General features: G+C 39.7%; 1 protein-coding gene across 1 annotated transcript in view; it reads right to left on the bottom strand.

Annotated features, from left to right (window-relative positions):
* Positions 1-987: 987 nt before the first annotated feature.
* Positions 988-17094, bottom strand: part of egfra (epidermal growth factor receptor a (erythroblastic leukemia viral (v-erb-b) oncogene homolog, avian)) — a 51635-nt gene continuing 35528 nt past the window's right edge. Inside the window, exons 16-28 of the mRNA XM_037787788.1 lie at positions 16192-16230; positions 15883-16027; positions 15483-15605; positions 14326-14424; positions 12162-12347; positions 11619-11774; positions 9978-10053; positions 9101-9247; positions 8841-8938; positions 8114-8281; positions 4967-5014; positions 4757-4850; positions 988-3251 (exon numbers count right to left, since the gene is read on the bottom strand). Of these exons, the coding sequence (XP_037643716.1) occupies positions 2908-3251; positions 4757-4850; positions 4967-5014; positions 8114-8281; positions 8841-8938; positions 9101-9247; positions 9978-10053; positions 11619-11774; positions 12162-12347; positions 14326-14424; positions 15483-15605; positions 15883-16027; positions 16192-16230 (1723 nt within the window). The 3' untranslated portion in view covers positions 988-2907. The remainder of the gene's footprint in view (positions 3252-4756; positions 4851-4966; positions 5015-8113; positions 8282-8840; positions 8939-9100; positions 9248-9977; positions 10054-11618; positions 11775-12161; positions 12348-14325; positions 14425-15482; positions 15606-15882; positions 16028-16191; positions 16231-17094) is intronic.

Below are 17094 nucleotides of genomic sequence, written 5' to 3'. Positions count from 1 at the left end.
TGGTCTCTGTTATTGTTAATGATTTGTTTCTCGTTCAGGGAAATTGTCAATCTGATTAAAGCACCCAAACAGTCCTAATGAAGCAGATTAGCTGACAATTCTTTGTGTTAAATTGTCAGTAATGGTAACTTTTATTTTATTTTTTCCCCCTAACTTTGATAGTTGCTTATTTAGTAACAACTTGAGGTTTGAAACCAAGTTTTCAGGTGCGTTAGATCTAAATTTAGGAATATTTAACCTAAATGTTATAGTTTATAACCTTTCAGACTTTAACATGTATTCCCTAATGCTTAAATAGTTTGCAACCTAAACTCAAACGTCTCTAAAACCTGCAAACTAAATATGCCCATTTCTAACCCCATACCAAATTTAATCATCTTTAACTCTAAAGTATTAAATTAGGGAAAATCTGTCAGTTCATTATGCTTGCAGCTCGTTACAACTGGAGTGTTTAATCTAATAATTTCCCCTCAGGTCAACATTTTAATTACACTTAGGTTTTTTTTATGTCTTGAACATAGCATAAAGCACCATATTTTGCCCTGGTGTTTAAGAAAACCATTGTTCATTTAAATTAATTACTCAGTTTAGAACAGGGCCATTAAATAGAAGTTAAACTCCTAAATTAGGTGTTCAACTATTAGCAATGTAAGGGCAGATGTAGGAGAATACATCTACAACAAATATCACCTTTGACCTATTAAAAATAAAAAGCCATTGTTTTAATGAAGTTCAGTCCCCTGTGCTCAATCAAGCTCCTTTTATCAGTGATGGTTTCAAGTCACATCAGTGCGGTTAAAGGCTCACACTGACGGGTGGATGCTGCTCTCGTTCAGCTGATTATCTGCTAAATGCATTTGATCAAAGTGTTACTTGAAGTTCTGCAGGCATCCAGATAAAACGACTGAGTAGATAAGTGAATCATTGGGCTCACAGTCCTCCTTCTTCCTTGTTAAAGCTGTGGGGGGGAAAAACAAACAAACTGTATTTCCATAGAAAAAAAAGATTTATTCATGTTCACTTTTGAATGAAATAATCACAATTCAGGAATAAGTGCATATTCACGTATGATGTGACAAAACAGTGTACTGAGTATAAATTATAGGTGACTATTTTAGGGCATATTACAGTATAATCACGGTTTTCTGTACATGTACCTGTGTAAAATCTGCAAAAGTAGGCTTTCAGGTTGCTACAATAGAATATTCCTTTAAAACTAGGAATAATATTTGCAAAGTTTAATGCTCTTGCGAGACTACAAGACTTTAAAGCTCAGAGCAGATTCAACTGTCTACACTTTTGTAAAAAAAAAAAAAAAAAAAAAATCAGACAAGGAAAGGTAATATTAAAGATACATTAGACCACGAACATCAGAAACATATTTTGTTTCTGACTTGAGCCATTCAAATAGTCTGTAAAACAACTTGTGTTTACAGGGAAACGCTACTTCTAATCTAAAAAGTTACTCACATGACCTAAGACAGTTCTACCAGCTTTTTTGTGTTTGATAGATATATATATATATATATTTTTAGTTTGTCCTAGCTTGCAGGTTCTCCGGGTTCTCCGGTTTCCTCCCACAGTCCAAAGACATTCAGGTCAGGTTAATTGTTGACTCTAAATTGCCCGTAGGTGTGAATGTGAACATGAATGGTTGTCTGTCTATATGTGTCAGCCCTGTGTTAGTAGTGTATAGGATAATCAGTTAGACCAGTTTGTCCTGGTTATGTTTTTGTATCGGTTAAAACTTGATAAGCTGCTACAAAAGATACTAGAACGGTGGGAAATAATCAGTAAAAGGGCCAGAAAATACTTCCTGGGTGCACAAACTAGCTTAGAGTTTAGACAGCTTTGTGGGTCCACACAATATGCATCACGCTACAAGAGGGCTGCAGGTTTTCCACTTGCAAACCTCAGAGTGTGAATATGACCGCAAGCACATCCGCTATATTTACCATTACATTCTCTACATAGCTAGTGTGATATCACACATCAGGGGACACGGGGAACTCTCTTGTTTCAATCTAAGAGAGACAGCAACCAGTTTACAATACATACAGATCTGTCTTAGAGCATAAAAGTAACATATTTAAACAATACATTTCACCAGTATTCCCCTTTACATTCTATACAATCGCAACATTTAGTGTCCTCGTTGACTCATCCTTCAGGATGAGTGTCGTCAGGCCTCCGAGGAGCTCAACAGTCGAGCCGGCATTTTACTCTTAAAAACTCCCTTTCATTGTCTTGACTTCCCCGCGCCGAAATGTCCTAAGCCTTCAGCGTCAAGTGAGAGCACCACTGTGTGTCGTCAACCCTTTAAATTCCAACACACCGTTGACTGATTGTGTATCTAACTTGTGATTCTACAACACATGTACCTTGGGTTGTGTTTTGGGTTGAGCTGCCGGTTTCTGTTCTTTGCAGTAGAGCTTCTGCTTCCCAAAAAATGGAGGCATTTTCATATTTCTTAAAGGGGGTGTTTTTAGACCTTTTTCAGCAGTCCTCCACTGACACATCTGGATCACATACAGCATTTTGTCCACAACCTTTAGAGAGATTTTTAGCTTTCTGACAGGGGTTACAACGTATGAACGGAGCGCAGCTGGTCCAGCACCTCTCAGGTCAACTGAGTCACGCAGCTTTCGTCCAGCTTTCATCAAGAAAAAGTCATTTGGTGATAAAAAAAAAAAAACTCTTTGGAATGAGAGGGATTTTTTGCGTGACAAGTCGGACTGCATGCAAACAACACGGAAAGCTTGCACAAAGTGTCACTTGACTCCGTAAGACATATATGATAATTGATGGTACCACTTAGCGATGCCTTCTCAGCCATCAAGACATCAATGCCCCTTCTTAATGGAAAGGGAAACAGTCTCATATTTATTGTCTGTATCCATTAAGTCCTCAGTCTGGGCCCAGGTACTCTACGTTCTCCGCCGCTGGGATGTGTCCGTTGGCGTGGGTCTTGAAGGTGGGAGTGAAGTCCTGTTGGTAATCGGGGTTGTCTATGCTGTTCTGCGGCTGGTATTTCTGAATGCTGTGAACCGTGCCGTTGGAGGTGAGCGGGAGGATGGCGGGGGACGGGACCTCGTTGAGGTACTCGGGTCCGTTGGTCCCGTTTTTAAAACAGTTCAGGTACTCCGTCTCTGTGTCGTCTGAGGAGATGGTGGGCAGGATGGTGCGAGGCGGACCCGGTTGCTGGTAAATGGGATTCATCATGTCTGAGACTCCGTTCTGGTTCATGTAGTCTGTAAGAAAGACACTGACATTAGCGAGGAACCTAGATAGTTTCTCATTAAGTGTATACACAGCCTCAATAGAATCTCATTTATAAAACTGAACAGAACATAATGGTGTCAGGTTTCAGCCCATTAACTGCAAATCACTGCAATGCTGATCATCATCAAACCCCCGAGTTTGCAGATTGACTTACAACCTTCCAGGCAGCCACTGTGTGGAGTTAAAGAGCCACTCCACTCATCTTCCACATAAAGATCCGTTTATTAATTATACTACTCGGTCTGTCAAAACATTTATATAATGTATTCTGTGTTACAAACTGGGGGCGTGGAGTTTGAAAGAAGTGGATGTTTACAAAGTCCTATCACGACACATTATGGGAAATGTAGGATCCAGTGTTTGTGGAGCTTCATCTTTACTAGGGCCTAAAATTCAGGACATCTTGGCCTCTTGGACGCATCGAATTTGAGCAATCTTTTATAAATCTGTCTCTCGCAAATCCCCAAACTTTATGGAAGGGCAATGCTAAAACAGTAGAGTATCAATTTAATGGCAGCAGGTGGTGAAAATCAACTTGCAGACTTGAAACTTGCTTTAAACCAGAGTTTCCCAAACTTTTTTTCTGGGGATTCACTTTTTAAAAATGACAAACGATCGCGACCCAATTCACAATATGAGATGAGCGAATTTGTGCGTAGATAAACGTTCCTGACCATTTCTACTGCCATTTCTGCATCACCTTATATTATCTTGAAAAGATAAACCAGCCATTTCGAAGAGATATAAGTTTGATAAATCATAACTTTGCTTTATGCATGTGTTATTGAAAACATATACTTTATAAATGAGTTAACAGGCAGTTAGGTTCTTTTCATTTCTTCGTGACCCAGTCTTTGGGAATGACTGCTTTAGACAACCATTCCATCAAAGTGAGCATTTCATTTGCTTTACTTTTTTAAATCATTGTTACATTATCATCAAGTGGCAATACAGTTGTGAGGAGCGGCTGTTCTGTTAAAATCTTTCCCAATGGTGCATTCAAGGAAGTTATTTGTTGTCAATTATAAGCTATGTTTTTAAAGTACTAAAATCAAATATTAAGTAAATTCTGATGTTGTGAAAAGGACAATGAGAATTTAGAAGTTTGTGTGAACTAAAAAGGTTGGTGCCACGGGCCTTGCTCAAGGGCAACTCAGTGGTGGTAATGAGGGAAGGGGCAAGCACGGCTTTTTTCATTTTCCCCACTCAGATTTATCCTGCCTGTTCGGGGGATTGAACCGACGACCTGTCACAAGCTCTCTTCTCTAACCTTTAGGCCACCACTGCCCAAATGATGAAATAAATGGCATATGCTGTTCAGCTGTGGCAGCAGTGCAATAAGTACAGTCAGCAATACGCTTCTTGTCCACTAGATGCCCCTCTTTCTCACTGAATCAAACAGAGGGACAAAGGGAGAGCTCTACTGAGATTCACTTGAGTGACATAAAAAAGAGGGGTTTTGAAGGGTACTTGCCTGGAGACGGCAGGAAGGCCTCGTCTAAAAGTTTGTCCGTGGGGTCGGGAATATATCGGAGAACAATGCTTCCGTCTCTGCTCGGGAATCCATTCTGCAACAGAGGACAGAGTTTTTTTTAGTGTGCTGTGGCACATAATACATATAAATCAATAAAAAGAGGAAACTAATTTTCTTCAAGTGCAATTTAAAGGATTGATTTTCTCTTACCAATAAGCCATTTCTGCCGTGGTATGTTCCAGTGCTACTGTTGAGGCTCTGCAAAACAGACAATATAAACAAGAGTTAATGTCTCATGATGACACCACATCAAATGCAGAGCAGGAAATTGTGTTTTATAGATCAATAACACATTTGAATATCCCTCTGTTATCCATAAAGCAGACATTAAGAGAAGAATGGTTTAAAGTGTAACTGAATGGGCATATTCAGTGCAATGCAAGATGGTCTGCGGTGCTCAATTTATTTAGGTAAACCCTTTATTTCTGTCCTATATTTTGTCTTTTACTTTGGTAGTATTTGATTCTGACTTCCTTCTTTTATTTAGTTTTTTTGAAGTGTGTGTTTCTTTCAGTCACTGTGGTTTATTTTAAAGCCTCTCAGGGGAAAATAAGTTCCCTTTGAATAGCGATAGAACAATAATGTGTTTTTATGGTACCCGAGGAACTATAGCTGTCGTCTCAGTACAAGCTGATGAGGATCGAAAAAAGAAAAAAAAAGTTGAGCAAGCAGATTCATATTCATTCAGGCAATCTGACAAGCTTTGTTATGTCTGTCATATTCTCGAGTCAAAGGACTGTGAACGGTGTTAAAACCACGGAAACCGAGTGAATAAAGAGAGCAGAGTGACAGCTGTGGCAATGCAATTATTTTCAACAAGAAAAGGAAATTAAACACGCTGCAAAAAACCTCTGGTCCCATAGTGGGCCATGCCCCAACAGTGATATTACAAAAGCAGGCTTATGCTGAGTTTTTATTGGACAAAGATCTTAAAAAGTTGCCTGCAAAGGTAATCATACTTTAAAGCTTGTATGGGCTAACCAGGCTGTCAGAGGCCGGCAATGTTCCCAGGTGCAAGAGCCAGACCTACGCATGGCCTTCACTGAACCTGAGGTAGAGGAGTTCTCATCAATCAAAGGGCACCTGGGAGGAAACGTGGGAGAGGGGATGATGATGAGGACGAGTGGGTAGGGGTCAGGAAGTGGAGAAATAGTACCTCTGGTGACAGTTAAACAGAATGAGGGCAGCTGGGGTAAGCAGGGTTCAGACCAGGTACGACCGGCCACTTAGATTAATAATAACTGGGGCTGTCATTCGATGATTAATCGCATGATTGTCGGAAATTAATCACATTTTTTATCTGTTCAAAATGTACCTTAAAAGGGAGATTTGTCAAGTATTTAATACTCTTATGAACATGGGAGTGGGCAGATATGCTTGCTTTATGCAAATGTATGTATATATTTATTATTGGAAATCAATTAACAACACAAAACAATGACAAATATTGTCCAGAAACCCTCACAGGTACTGCATTTAGCATAAAAAACATGCTCAAATCATAACATGGCAAACTCAAGCCCAACAGGCAACAACAGCTGTCAGTGTGTCAGTGTGCTGACTTGACTATGACTTGCCCCAAACTGCATGTGATTATCATAAAGTGGGCATGTCTGTAAAGGGGAGACTCGTGGGTACCCATAGAACCCATTTTCATCCACATATCTTGAGGTCAGAGGTCAAGGGACCCCTTTGAAAATGGCCATGCCAGTTTGGAGCACTATTTAACCTCCTTCATGACAAGCTAGTATGACATGGTTCATACCAATGGATTCCTTAGGTTTTATAATTTCAAGGGAAGCCAGTGTAAAGAAAATAAGATGGGATGAGATTCAAGTTGAGACGATTAGTTCAACTGTCCTCGCTGTTCGATCAACCTGGATTCAGTTTAACCGCCAGCGTTCTGCTAAATTGCTTTCGACAAGCTGAAAAATGACTCTGCGTTTATTTCCATTCTGACTCACAGGGTAATGATTTATGCAGAAATCCCATTTCCCAAAACACAGTTGAAATAGCACAATTACACTTTCAAACAGTTGACTGCGTGTTGTTAAAGCGTGCGCCGCTGGTGCATGTGGTGCAGTTTCTTAAATCAATTAATGCTGCCGTTTCTGGGAAATTTTACCCTTCGTCCAAAGCAGCTGGTATTCCTCTCTCACTGTTTGGATAGAGAAGGCCAATGTGAGCGAGTCTGCCGTGTGTGTCTGTAGTAAAAGGTATCTGTGTCTCATTACATGTACAGATTCACCTTTTTTTTCAGTTGACTCTTTATTGGCTGAAAGTTCACTGCATAAAATATTGTGACTATATTCTGGCTCTGGATCTCAGATTTGTGTAAAACCTTTAAATGATTAGAAGTAAATGTGGTCAACAGCTGCTATAGTTTAAAAGCAAATGACTGCAGCCCAGTATTTTCCAACCTGTATAGTGAGTGTATAGTTCATAAATGGACCTTTCTCTGTCTACATTATCTAGCACTTTCTTTCATTGAACTTTTTTCTCTGTAGTTGTAGGTTTACTATAGGTGGACAATCAAAAAAACTACGCCACCTTGTGGAAGTTCTACATATACAGACAGAAAGTCAGTTTTCACCATGAGTTAATCAGAGGCCAGTTGTGTTAATAAGTAATTTTTCTGGTCAGTCGACTGCTTGCCTACAATAATTATACGACCAAAAAACTGTGCTTCATGCCTTGAACTTCCATCAAAATGGGAATAGTGGTTTGCCAGTTCTGGCTTTTTAAAGTTTGAAATGTTTTCTTTAAATTATAGCATTCGTTTTCTATTTTAAATGCCTCATGACTGCAAAGCAGAAATGATTCACCCCTCAAAGTTTTTCTGAAATATCAGCAGTGGTATTGGATAAATCACATTTAAGTTCTTTTTTGTGCCATGCAGGGTGTAACATTTTCTTAGCTTTTACCCAAATCCGAGCCGCAGTATGACACACAAATGTCAACTGAGACAGATCATCGCAGAGAGACAAAAACTAAGGTTTATTGTTTTCCAACGTGTTTTTTATATGAAACAGCCCGGCACACTGAACTGCAGGCTGCAGAGTGTGTTTACCGCTGTGACCACCAGCAGCCCTCGTCCATGTCATGTTGCTTTTTCATACGTCAGCAAACTAATTTGCCTAATCTTCGCAGGTCCGCGGTGGAAATGCAGTGGGCTGAAGGAACCTTTTAGTTCCTTGAAAAGTAGTTCCAGGGACTAAAGGTCCCAGAAACTTTGGTGGAAACCCAACCATCCAAAACCTTTGATTGTTTTTTTTTTATATATATGAAGCAGCTTACCGAGGAGTGAAGCAGTGGGGTGACGGAGGTGCTCGGACTGCTGAAGAAGCCATGTTGTGGCACCAGGTACTCGTCCGCGTCCACGGCGTCCTCCATGCCTTCCACGCTGATCAGGTTGCGGTACAATTTAGGGTCTTGTGGACTCGGCAGGTGCATGCGGTCATCGCCCTGGAATAGAAATAAAGTGTTCTTCTCATCAGCTTGATGTGTCCAACAGCTTACTACGATTCATCGTCAAATAAAGTGGAGATTTAAAGAGGATATATTATGCTTATTTTCAGGTTCATACTTGTATTTTTATTTCTACTAGAACATGTTTACATGCTTTAATGTTAAAAAAAAATATTTCATTTTTCTCATACCGTCAGCGTCTGCTGGCTCACTCTGTTGTGATTGGTCAACTTAAACAAACTCTTTGGACTACACTTCAGCTCCGCTCTAACTAGCTTTGGTTGAGGGCGTGCCAAACTAGCTGCTAGGCAGGTATTATGCAAATGTGTTACTTGGTGACATCACCACGTTACAAAAAAGAAGGCGGGACTTCAAGCAAGGTGTTTCAGGCAGTTCAGGAGCAGTGTTTCTGTGGGGGAGAGTAACTCCCTTTGGTGTGGACTTTGTAACTTCACAGACATTTTACATGCACAAAAAACTATATAATAGACTAAAGGAAAGGAAAAAAGTACAAAAGCATAATAGGTCCCCTTTAAGATCTGAGGTACAACCATACCTGAATGACCAGATATCGAGGAGGATCCCGAGCCATTTTTGTGAACTCAGCTATTAATTCCCGGAAACGAGGTCGGCTATCTGCATCAATCATCCAGCCTGCACAGACACATCATCATGAGACAAGAAGATAAGATGAAACTTAAAATGTCTGTGGGGAAATTATCAGAACTCAGCTGCAACAGCTGATTCAAAAGGAAAAAAATATGTGAACACACTACAGAAAAGCAGAATGTTTCAACCACGGCCCACCAAGCTTACATTTCACCATGATCATGTAGACATCTATGGTACAGATTGGTGGTTGAGGCAGTCGCTCCCCTTTCTCCAGGACCCTGGCTATTTCACTGGCCGGAATCCCATCATACGGTTTGGTCCCGAATGTCATGAGCTCCCAAATGGTTACTCCTACAGAAAGGAGGACAGTTGGTGTAATGTCAGTCTGCTGAGCTGTCATTCACTTTGTTTTGCCCCCCAATAAAAGACAGGAAATGAGAGTGACAGGATGTAAGCTTCCCAAATATCACACAGTATCAAAATAGCTATGTTGACAAATTGGCTCAGCCTGCAGGAGTGGGAGTCAGCAGGATGCATCTCTGTGTTGGAGGAACTGAAGGAGGGAAAAGGAGGAAAGGAAGCCTGTCACTTCTGCCAGGGTCTGCTGATGCTTTTGCCATATTGAGCGGAAGGCATGATCAAAACCCTCGGGAAAAAAAGGTTTAGAGCAGGCCCACACAACAAATGCTGTATGTGTGTACTGAACTGAACTGTTTATGTGGGTTGTGGCAACAATCTCTTCTGACGTGATATCGTCCATCCGAGACTGCTGGTGTGTAGGTGTGTGCTACCTGTGTCCTAAAAATCGCAGATGCAAGCAAGATGTTCTCTCTTCTCTTTTTGTGTCTTAAAAGATCCAAAAACAACATCCCTTCTGAAGCTTCAAAACTGCCTTTCCTCTCTTCGCCCCACTCGCTGTTAAAACAATGAATCAATGACTGTCACCAAAACTCAGGAGTACAGAAGCCCAGCTGTTTTACATATCGGAAGTTACACAAAGATCCAAGCTCAGTCTGCATCGCAAGCAGGGTTCAAGCCTCGCTGGGTTAAAGGTATTCACAACATAAAGCACAAGACTTACCGTAACTCCATACGTCACTCTGGTGTGTGTACGTTCTGTTCAGGATAGATTCAAGAGCCATCCATTTTATTGGTACCTGCGGAACAAAAAGTAGTAATGTAATAATCTACAAATATTGCAGTAATGTCCAAAAAGGCAATATACCTGTAGATTTACACTTAATATGATACTAATGCACCACCATATTTTTCCTTTGAGTACATCTGGACAATAAGCTTGACTGGACCACTAACATAGAAGATATTTTCCTGCAAAAGCATGCAGTCTTTTAATGAATACAGCACAGATACTTTTTGCTGGCAAGATTATGCTGTACATGTCTGTGTTTGCAGGAGGGTGTTTTTTTTAAAGGTGGGTGAAGAGAATGTTAATGAGCGCATTGAGACTCAGCTGTACACTTGCCAATGGACTCTCAACAGCAATGTCTGTAATAGCCTATTAAAAAGGAGAAATAACTTCATTTGTATCCTAATAACATCAAGTCAAATTTGGCTTCTTCACTCAAAGTACACTTTGTTAAATTGAAATCCATTATTCTGACTTTAACACATACAGTATATAATGTAACTGCACTGTCACCTAGTGGTGCAGAATTGCAATAGTCACACCTAAAAAAAAATAATCCATATTTTAGCACAAAATTACTGAAAATGCTAACATTTAACATAGATTTCAATTGTATTAATGTCGTTTTTGTTACAGTTTGTGTCACAAAAAGCTTTTTAAAATATTTCTGGTATGGTTTCCTGCATAAGGAAGTCCCATACTAAATGAATTACTGTTACTGTAACAAAACGCTTCCCTGTCTGTTAAAGTTTAATTAACAACGCTTCTCAGAATAACGAATAGCATCGAACTACAACAAATGAAGGAAATGCCAACAGTAGCAGGCGTGTATGTTTGAGATCCAGTCCAGCTTTGAGCAGATGAATTTCTAAGAACTGGACATCTGTTCCTCTGTTGAGGAAGAGCAATACAATGTCTGGAAAGAAACTGAACATTGTAGTACATGATGAGTCAAAATGATTATATCATCAGTTTGGAAAAAATAAAAAATAAACCACGGATGTAATGAAGTTCTGATAACATAATAAGGTAATACACCAATATATAGGATATTCTACCATATTATTGGAATTTAATACAAAGTTTTGGAAATTATCATTTTATAGGAAAATTGTTACATCATTGGGTACAACAGAAAGAAGTGTACAGGTCATCCTGTAATTGCGAGTTAACACAAGCACTTCACACACACATTTTCCTCAGAAAATAGTGCTTTCAGTTGCACAAAGAAACATTGATAAGAGAAAGAACTTATCTGATTTGTAATTTATTTTCTCTCTGACAGAACTATTTATACTCACTTACATAAGATACAATCTAGAGCAAAACTACAAATGCAAAAATACCATCTTTCATGACACGGAGCAAAAATATATTCATCTAGAGGAAGTCATTAACAGGCTATAAATGTACAAATATTGTTGCTCTGAGGCCTATTTGAGTACAACAATCGATGACTATAAAACTGAAAAAATAAATCTAAGTTGTAGGGCAGAAAAACTTTATTTTAAATGTATTTTTATCTTTTTGAAATACTCGTGACAGACAGATGCTATACTTTAATCTCCAACCAACCTTTCCTCCATCTGCGTGGTACTCTTTCTCGTCTGCGTTGAGGAGTTTGGCCAGACCAAAGTCGGTGATCTTGACATGTTGAGGAGTCTTCACTAGGACGTTTCTCGCTGCCAAGTCGCAGTGCACCAAGTGGCGCTCCTCCAGGTAGTTCATACCCTTTTGTCAAACAAACGATGCAAGTCATTACATAAGCGCACTGTTCTTTTTCACGAGTTGTCTGATGTGGCATGGAAACATTGCTTGATCAGACACGATCTAAAAGTGCTTTCATGATAGAGTTGTCATCATTACCTAATAAGTCCTATCATTCAACAGTTAAAGGCAGCATGTACTGTTCTTTTTAGCAGTTGTATCAACAAAACAACTTTACTTGCTCTGCAGAAATGCACGGGTGATTTAGTTTTTATCATCTGCCCTGTACGACTAAAAAAAAAAACCCATATAGGCATGAGATTAACTGTATTGTTAATGCAAGTAAAGCGCAGTCGCTATTGAACAGACCCTACCATGTAACTTGATGCCTTTGTGAGGTGTTTCTCTTACCTTGGCTATCTGCACACACCAGTTGAGCAGGTACTGGGAGCCGATATTGTCTTTGTTCTCTTTGACATAGTCCAGCAGGCAGCCGTAGGGCATCAGCTGGGTGACGAGCTGCACAGTGGAGGTCAGGCAGATGCCAAGCAGACGACACACATGAGGGTGTTCCACACTGGCCATCACATAAGCTTCCTGTAGGGCGCATGTAGACACACAACATTTTTTTTTTTGTCATTCAATGTTTGATATTATTTGGGGGCAGTCAGGTGATACAAACAACAAAACAACCCCCTTGACTAAAGACTAAAACAAACGTTCTCACCCTGGACTCATACACCTTTCCACCCCCCTTTAAATTATCTGACCCATAACTGTACTCATTTCATTTAACATTTATTTTTGCACTACTTGCACTTCACCTCACAGCATTACACACATACTGTCTGTACAGTAAAGATCCTCTCATTTATTTAAACTATTGTCGACAATTATTGTATATTGCTAAATTTGTCTATTGTTAAGTTATTGTATCGACAAGTATAAATATATTTTTGACTTTTTTGCTGCTGTAACAGTGAACTTTCCCCCTGGGACAAATAAAGTAAGTAAGTGAGTGAGTAAGTAATTAAGTGAGTGAGTAAATGCATTAGTAAGTACGTAAGTGAGTGAGTTAGTGCATAAGTAAGTACGTAAGTGAGTGAGTTAGCGAGTAAGTAAGTAAGTGAGTAAGTGAGTTATTGTATTGATAAGTTTTGGTATTTTTGTGTTTTTTGCTAAGCTTCTGTAACAGTGAAATTTCCTGTTGGGATTAATAAAGTAAGTAAGTAAGCAAGTAAGTGGGTAAGTAAGTAAGCAAGTATGTAAGTAAGTAAGTAAGTAAGAAAGTAAGTAAGTAAGCGAGTGAGTGAGTAAGTAAGAGAGTAAATAATTAAGTAAGTAACTGAGTCAGTAACTGAGTAAGAGTGAGTGAGTAAGTAAGTAAGTGAGTAAGTAAGTAAATAAGTCTGTCTACCTTATCTCATCCAGTGCATGGGCAAAAGGAGATAATTGGCATTCACATTGATGGATTAAAGGTGCAAAGACAAAAAAAATGAATTCTGTCTGTTTGAGAAAAACGTCTCACAGCCCTTTCCATCTTCCACTGAACTAATATTGGTAGAAAGTCTATATTTAACCTGGAAGCTGATAGCTTTAGAAACATGACATTTGTGGAAATATCCAGTGTTTGGTGATAAGTTTCTTAGCAGCAGTCATACCCAGCGAAGCATATTGTATGTGGCTCAGCAGAGTGGAAACTCGTCATAACAGAAAAGCGAATTAAAGAAAAACCATGGGGATAATCCACACCGGCCACCGACAGCAGGCCTCCTACAAGGAGACCCGTGCAAACAGCACTTCAAACTGAGCCTTATTTAGCAGATTTCCTGTCGTGAGTACATTAATTGTACCCCAAATATTCTCTGCATGACTACCACAGTATCAACGCCGTTCAGCAAATAACCACTTGATTGTTGCGAGCTCTGTAATTTTGACAGCCTGATGAGGAAGAAGAGGCTTCAAAGCACATTTAAAAACAAGCCTCTGCCCTTAAGTCATGAAGTTCAGAGGACGTGTATGTCCACCACAATTTCCAGATGTGCAGTGACTGAGCAACCGCAAAATCACAGGATCTAAAGATGCACACTCAGCCGTTTGCATAATGCGTTTTGAACAAGCTGCGTCCTCAGCGCGGCTACAGGACTGCATTCCTTTCCAGAACACCTCAGCCTTGGATTACAAACCAACGCCCACGCACAGCCCTCCAATGAATTAATCCCATTTCCTACAGAAGCATGACCCATTCTCCATTACAAGGAAAATAAGTAGTCATTAGTTTCAAATTAAGATGCATGTGCTATAAATTACAGGATACATTACAGTTAAGTTGACATCTGGGAAGCAATAATTGTCATTCACTTTGTGCAACACATTGAGGTACTTCTGACTTCCAGTCAAATGATAATAATGTGCATAGTTTTTCATTTTTATATGTCATTTCCCACCAGTAGCACACACTTTACTGAAGTAGTCCAGGAAATAACACTATAAATGAATGGCTTCTGTTAGTTCTGACTCAGTATTACAGTAAACGTCAGTTAAAAAAATGTACCACATGAATCATGAAACTTACGTCCAAGATCTCTTTGTTTGCTTTTGGTGATGTGGCCTCTCTCAAAACCTTGATGGCCACAGGGATCTTCACATCCTCTCCCTCTGGAACCCACAGGCCCTGTAAGGACACGCGTTTGTTATTTTGCATGCTTTTAATTACACCTGAATCATCAAGTGAACACGAGTGCATACATGCAAATCCACAGTGCAATTAAATGCTGACGTTAATGTATTACCCCGCCCCCAAACACTTTGTGCTCTACTACATTTGAGAGGACCCTTAGTCCCCACTAAACCTAGTGGTGGAACATAACAAAGTACATTCACTCAAGTACTGTGCTTAAGTATAATTTTGAGGCACTTGTACTTCCATTAATGTTACTGTCATTCTACATTTTCAGAGGGTAATATTATACTTTTTAATCCACTTCATGTAGTTGGCTGCTGTGTTTTCCATACAGAACATACATCAGCATCTTGTTTTGCTGAATATTTAGATGATTTCGACAATGTAGATAATGTCTTTGAATTCGATGGCCACCCGTATTTATTGGAGTATACGGATATTCAGATTTCACAACGAGACTTCTCCTTGATTGGGCTTGGACACAATAACAAACCAAATCAAGCGAAAGGTAAGAAAAACGTTTTATTTCTCTGTAGGGTCCTTTTCATAATGTTGTCAGACACTTATAATAACAATTTGAGCCTGTCAGTGACAAAAATAAGCACTTTTAGTGGACGTAACGTTACATTGACGCTGCTCACTTGATCTTGCAGCTCGTTTTGTGGCTGCTGGTTACAGCATTATCCCTCAATACTGGAAGAATTTCAAAAATAGTTGTCCCCATTAGTCAGGTTGAAAAATACTGAAGTTACCCTTTAACCTTAACCCTCAAATAGCCCCACAATGAGATTGATACAAGTATACTGTATATACACACAGCACTGAAAGTGAAAGTGGAGTCACTCACGCATGATCTGGCAAGTTAAAAATGTGTCTTTTAATTGAAAAATTGACAACAGATGTAGATGTGCGAAAACACTGACGGGCGTTGGTTATGTAAACTTGGCTCATGCGCGTACTCCTGAGCTCCAGCTTCAATAAAGCTCAGCGCTCGAGTGGAACTTTGACAGCAAGGTGTTCAGAGACACAAACCCGGAGCATGTTATTACCTTGTAAACGGTACCAAAAGCTCCTGATCCCAGCACTTTGATTTTCTTAAACTCGGGTTCCTTCAGGATCCGCAGCAGAGCCTGGTTTGGTGCCTCTCCGCTTGGAGTCAGAGGTTCAACCAGCTGGAAAACAAGGACTGAATATCTCACATACTGTCATGCAAACAGCATCTTTTAAAATGAACTGTAGTAGACAGTACAATATTGTAAACAGAATATGAAATTGATGCCTTCACTTTCCCTTTCAAGCAATAGATGACAAGTAAAATTGACTACCTCTGCATACAGCAGACTTGTATCTCTGTAAATAATCATCAACAGGCTCAAAGATACTCCTCTCAACATCTTGAATGTCTTGATGTCTCCCTACAAGCGAGGTGACTCAGTCCCCTCATCTTACCTCTCTCTCCTGGAGAAGCCTGCGCATGGTTCTCTTCCTCTTGATGTGGCGTCGGCGTAGCAACACAAACACAGACAGGCCTGCAACGAGAACAGCCAGCAGCCCGCCGACTACACCAGCCGCAATCATGGAAAGACCAGAGTGGCTGAAAGACAGGTGGGAGCTCATTTAAGAACGCAGATAGAAAACAGAGCACATTTCCGAATTCAATAAACAAAGGAGAGATGAAATTAGAAAGTCTAACTTAGGCAAAGTCAGTGTTTACTTCACTTATTGCATCAGTGATCAGTGTTTGCTGGATCTACTCACCTTTTACTCTGGCAGCCTTTGAGACCAGGACCCATGCACCTGTAAAGAAGCCAATGCAAAGAATCGGATGTAAGCATACCATCACTTTGATTTCACGCTGCATATTCATTAATTCATTCAAGTCATCATAAGTCCATTGTTTCCATATGAAGCAACAACAATCAGGGAAAGGCTCTGCAATCAGTGTTCATCAAAAAAACAATCACCGCTGCCAAACTACGATGTTTCCTAACATTTTTCATTTCATCGCATGAGTGCAAAAATGATGAGAAGCTAATTTCTTCCCTCAAAAGCATCCAAGTTCTCTGCAATTTGCTACAAGTCTACAAGACTAAATAATTTGAATGCATCAATCACTGGGGTCCATTGGGGTCTGTTTCGTTCTATGTCGTACAACGATGTAGTCACCAAATACTAAACTAGTGAAAAATACGAGTTAGGGAAATACTTCATCATATTTTACTTCATAAAAAGTTTTACAATAAAGTTACAAAAGCCCTTCCACACAGATTTGATGAGGTAGCAGAGACATAGAAGAGGCAATTATCTGAACATAGGCCTACTTGACCATTAAGTAGTATGCCTTATTTCATGTATAAAATAATATAATATAGAAATATAATTTATTACTATCAATCAATTACTATATCTTCAAACACATTGGAAATGGTTGTGCTTTTCTTCTCTCTAATGTGCAAAACAAACCGATCCAAAACCAAAACCGTGACTCAAAAACCGTAATTCAAACCAAACCGTGGGCTTGTTGAACCGTTGCACAACTAATCCACACAAGTGTGGTTTAAAGGACGTCTCTAAACCACAGTAACCATCAGTATACCAACCAGCCACCACCACCGCTGATAGTCCATCAATACAGCCCGTTTTCAAATACCGCCACTTTGT

Source organism: Sebastes umbrosus, chromosome 12 (genome assembly GCF_015220745.1).
Source record: "Sebastes umbrosus isolate fSebUmb1 chromosome 12, fSebUmb1.pri, whole genome shotgun sequence".
NCBI classification, from domain to species: domain Eukaryota; kingdom Metazoa; phylum Chordata; class Actinopteri; order Perciformes; family Sebastidae; genus Sebastes; species Sebastes umbrosus.
This window is presented reverse-complemented; position numbering and strand designations above follow the sequence as displayed.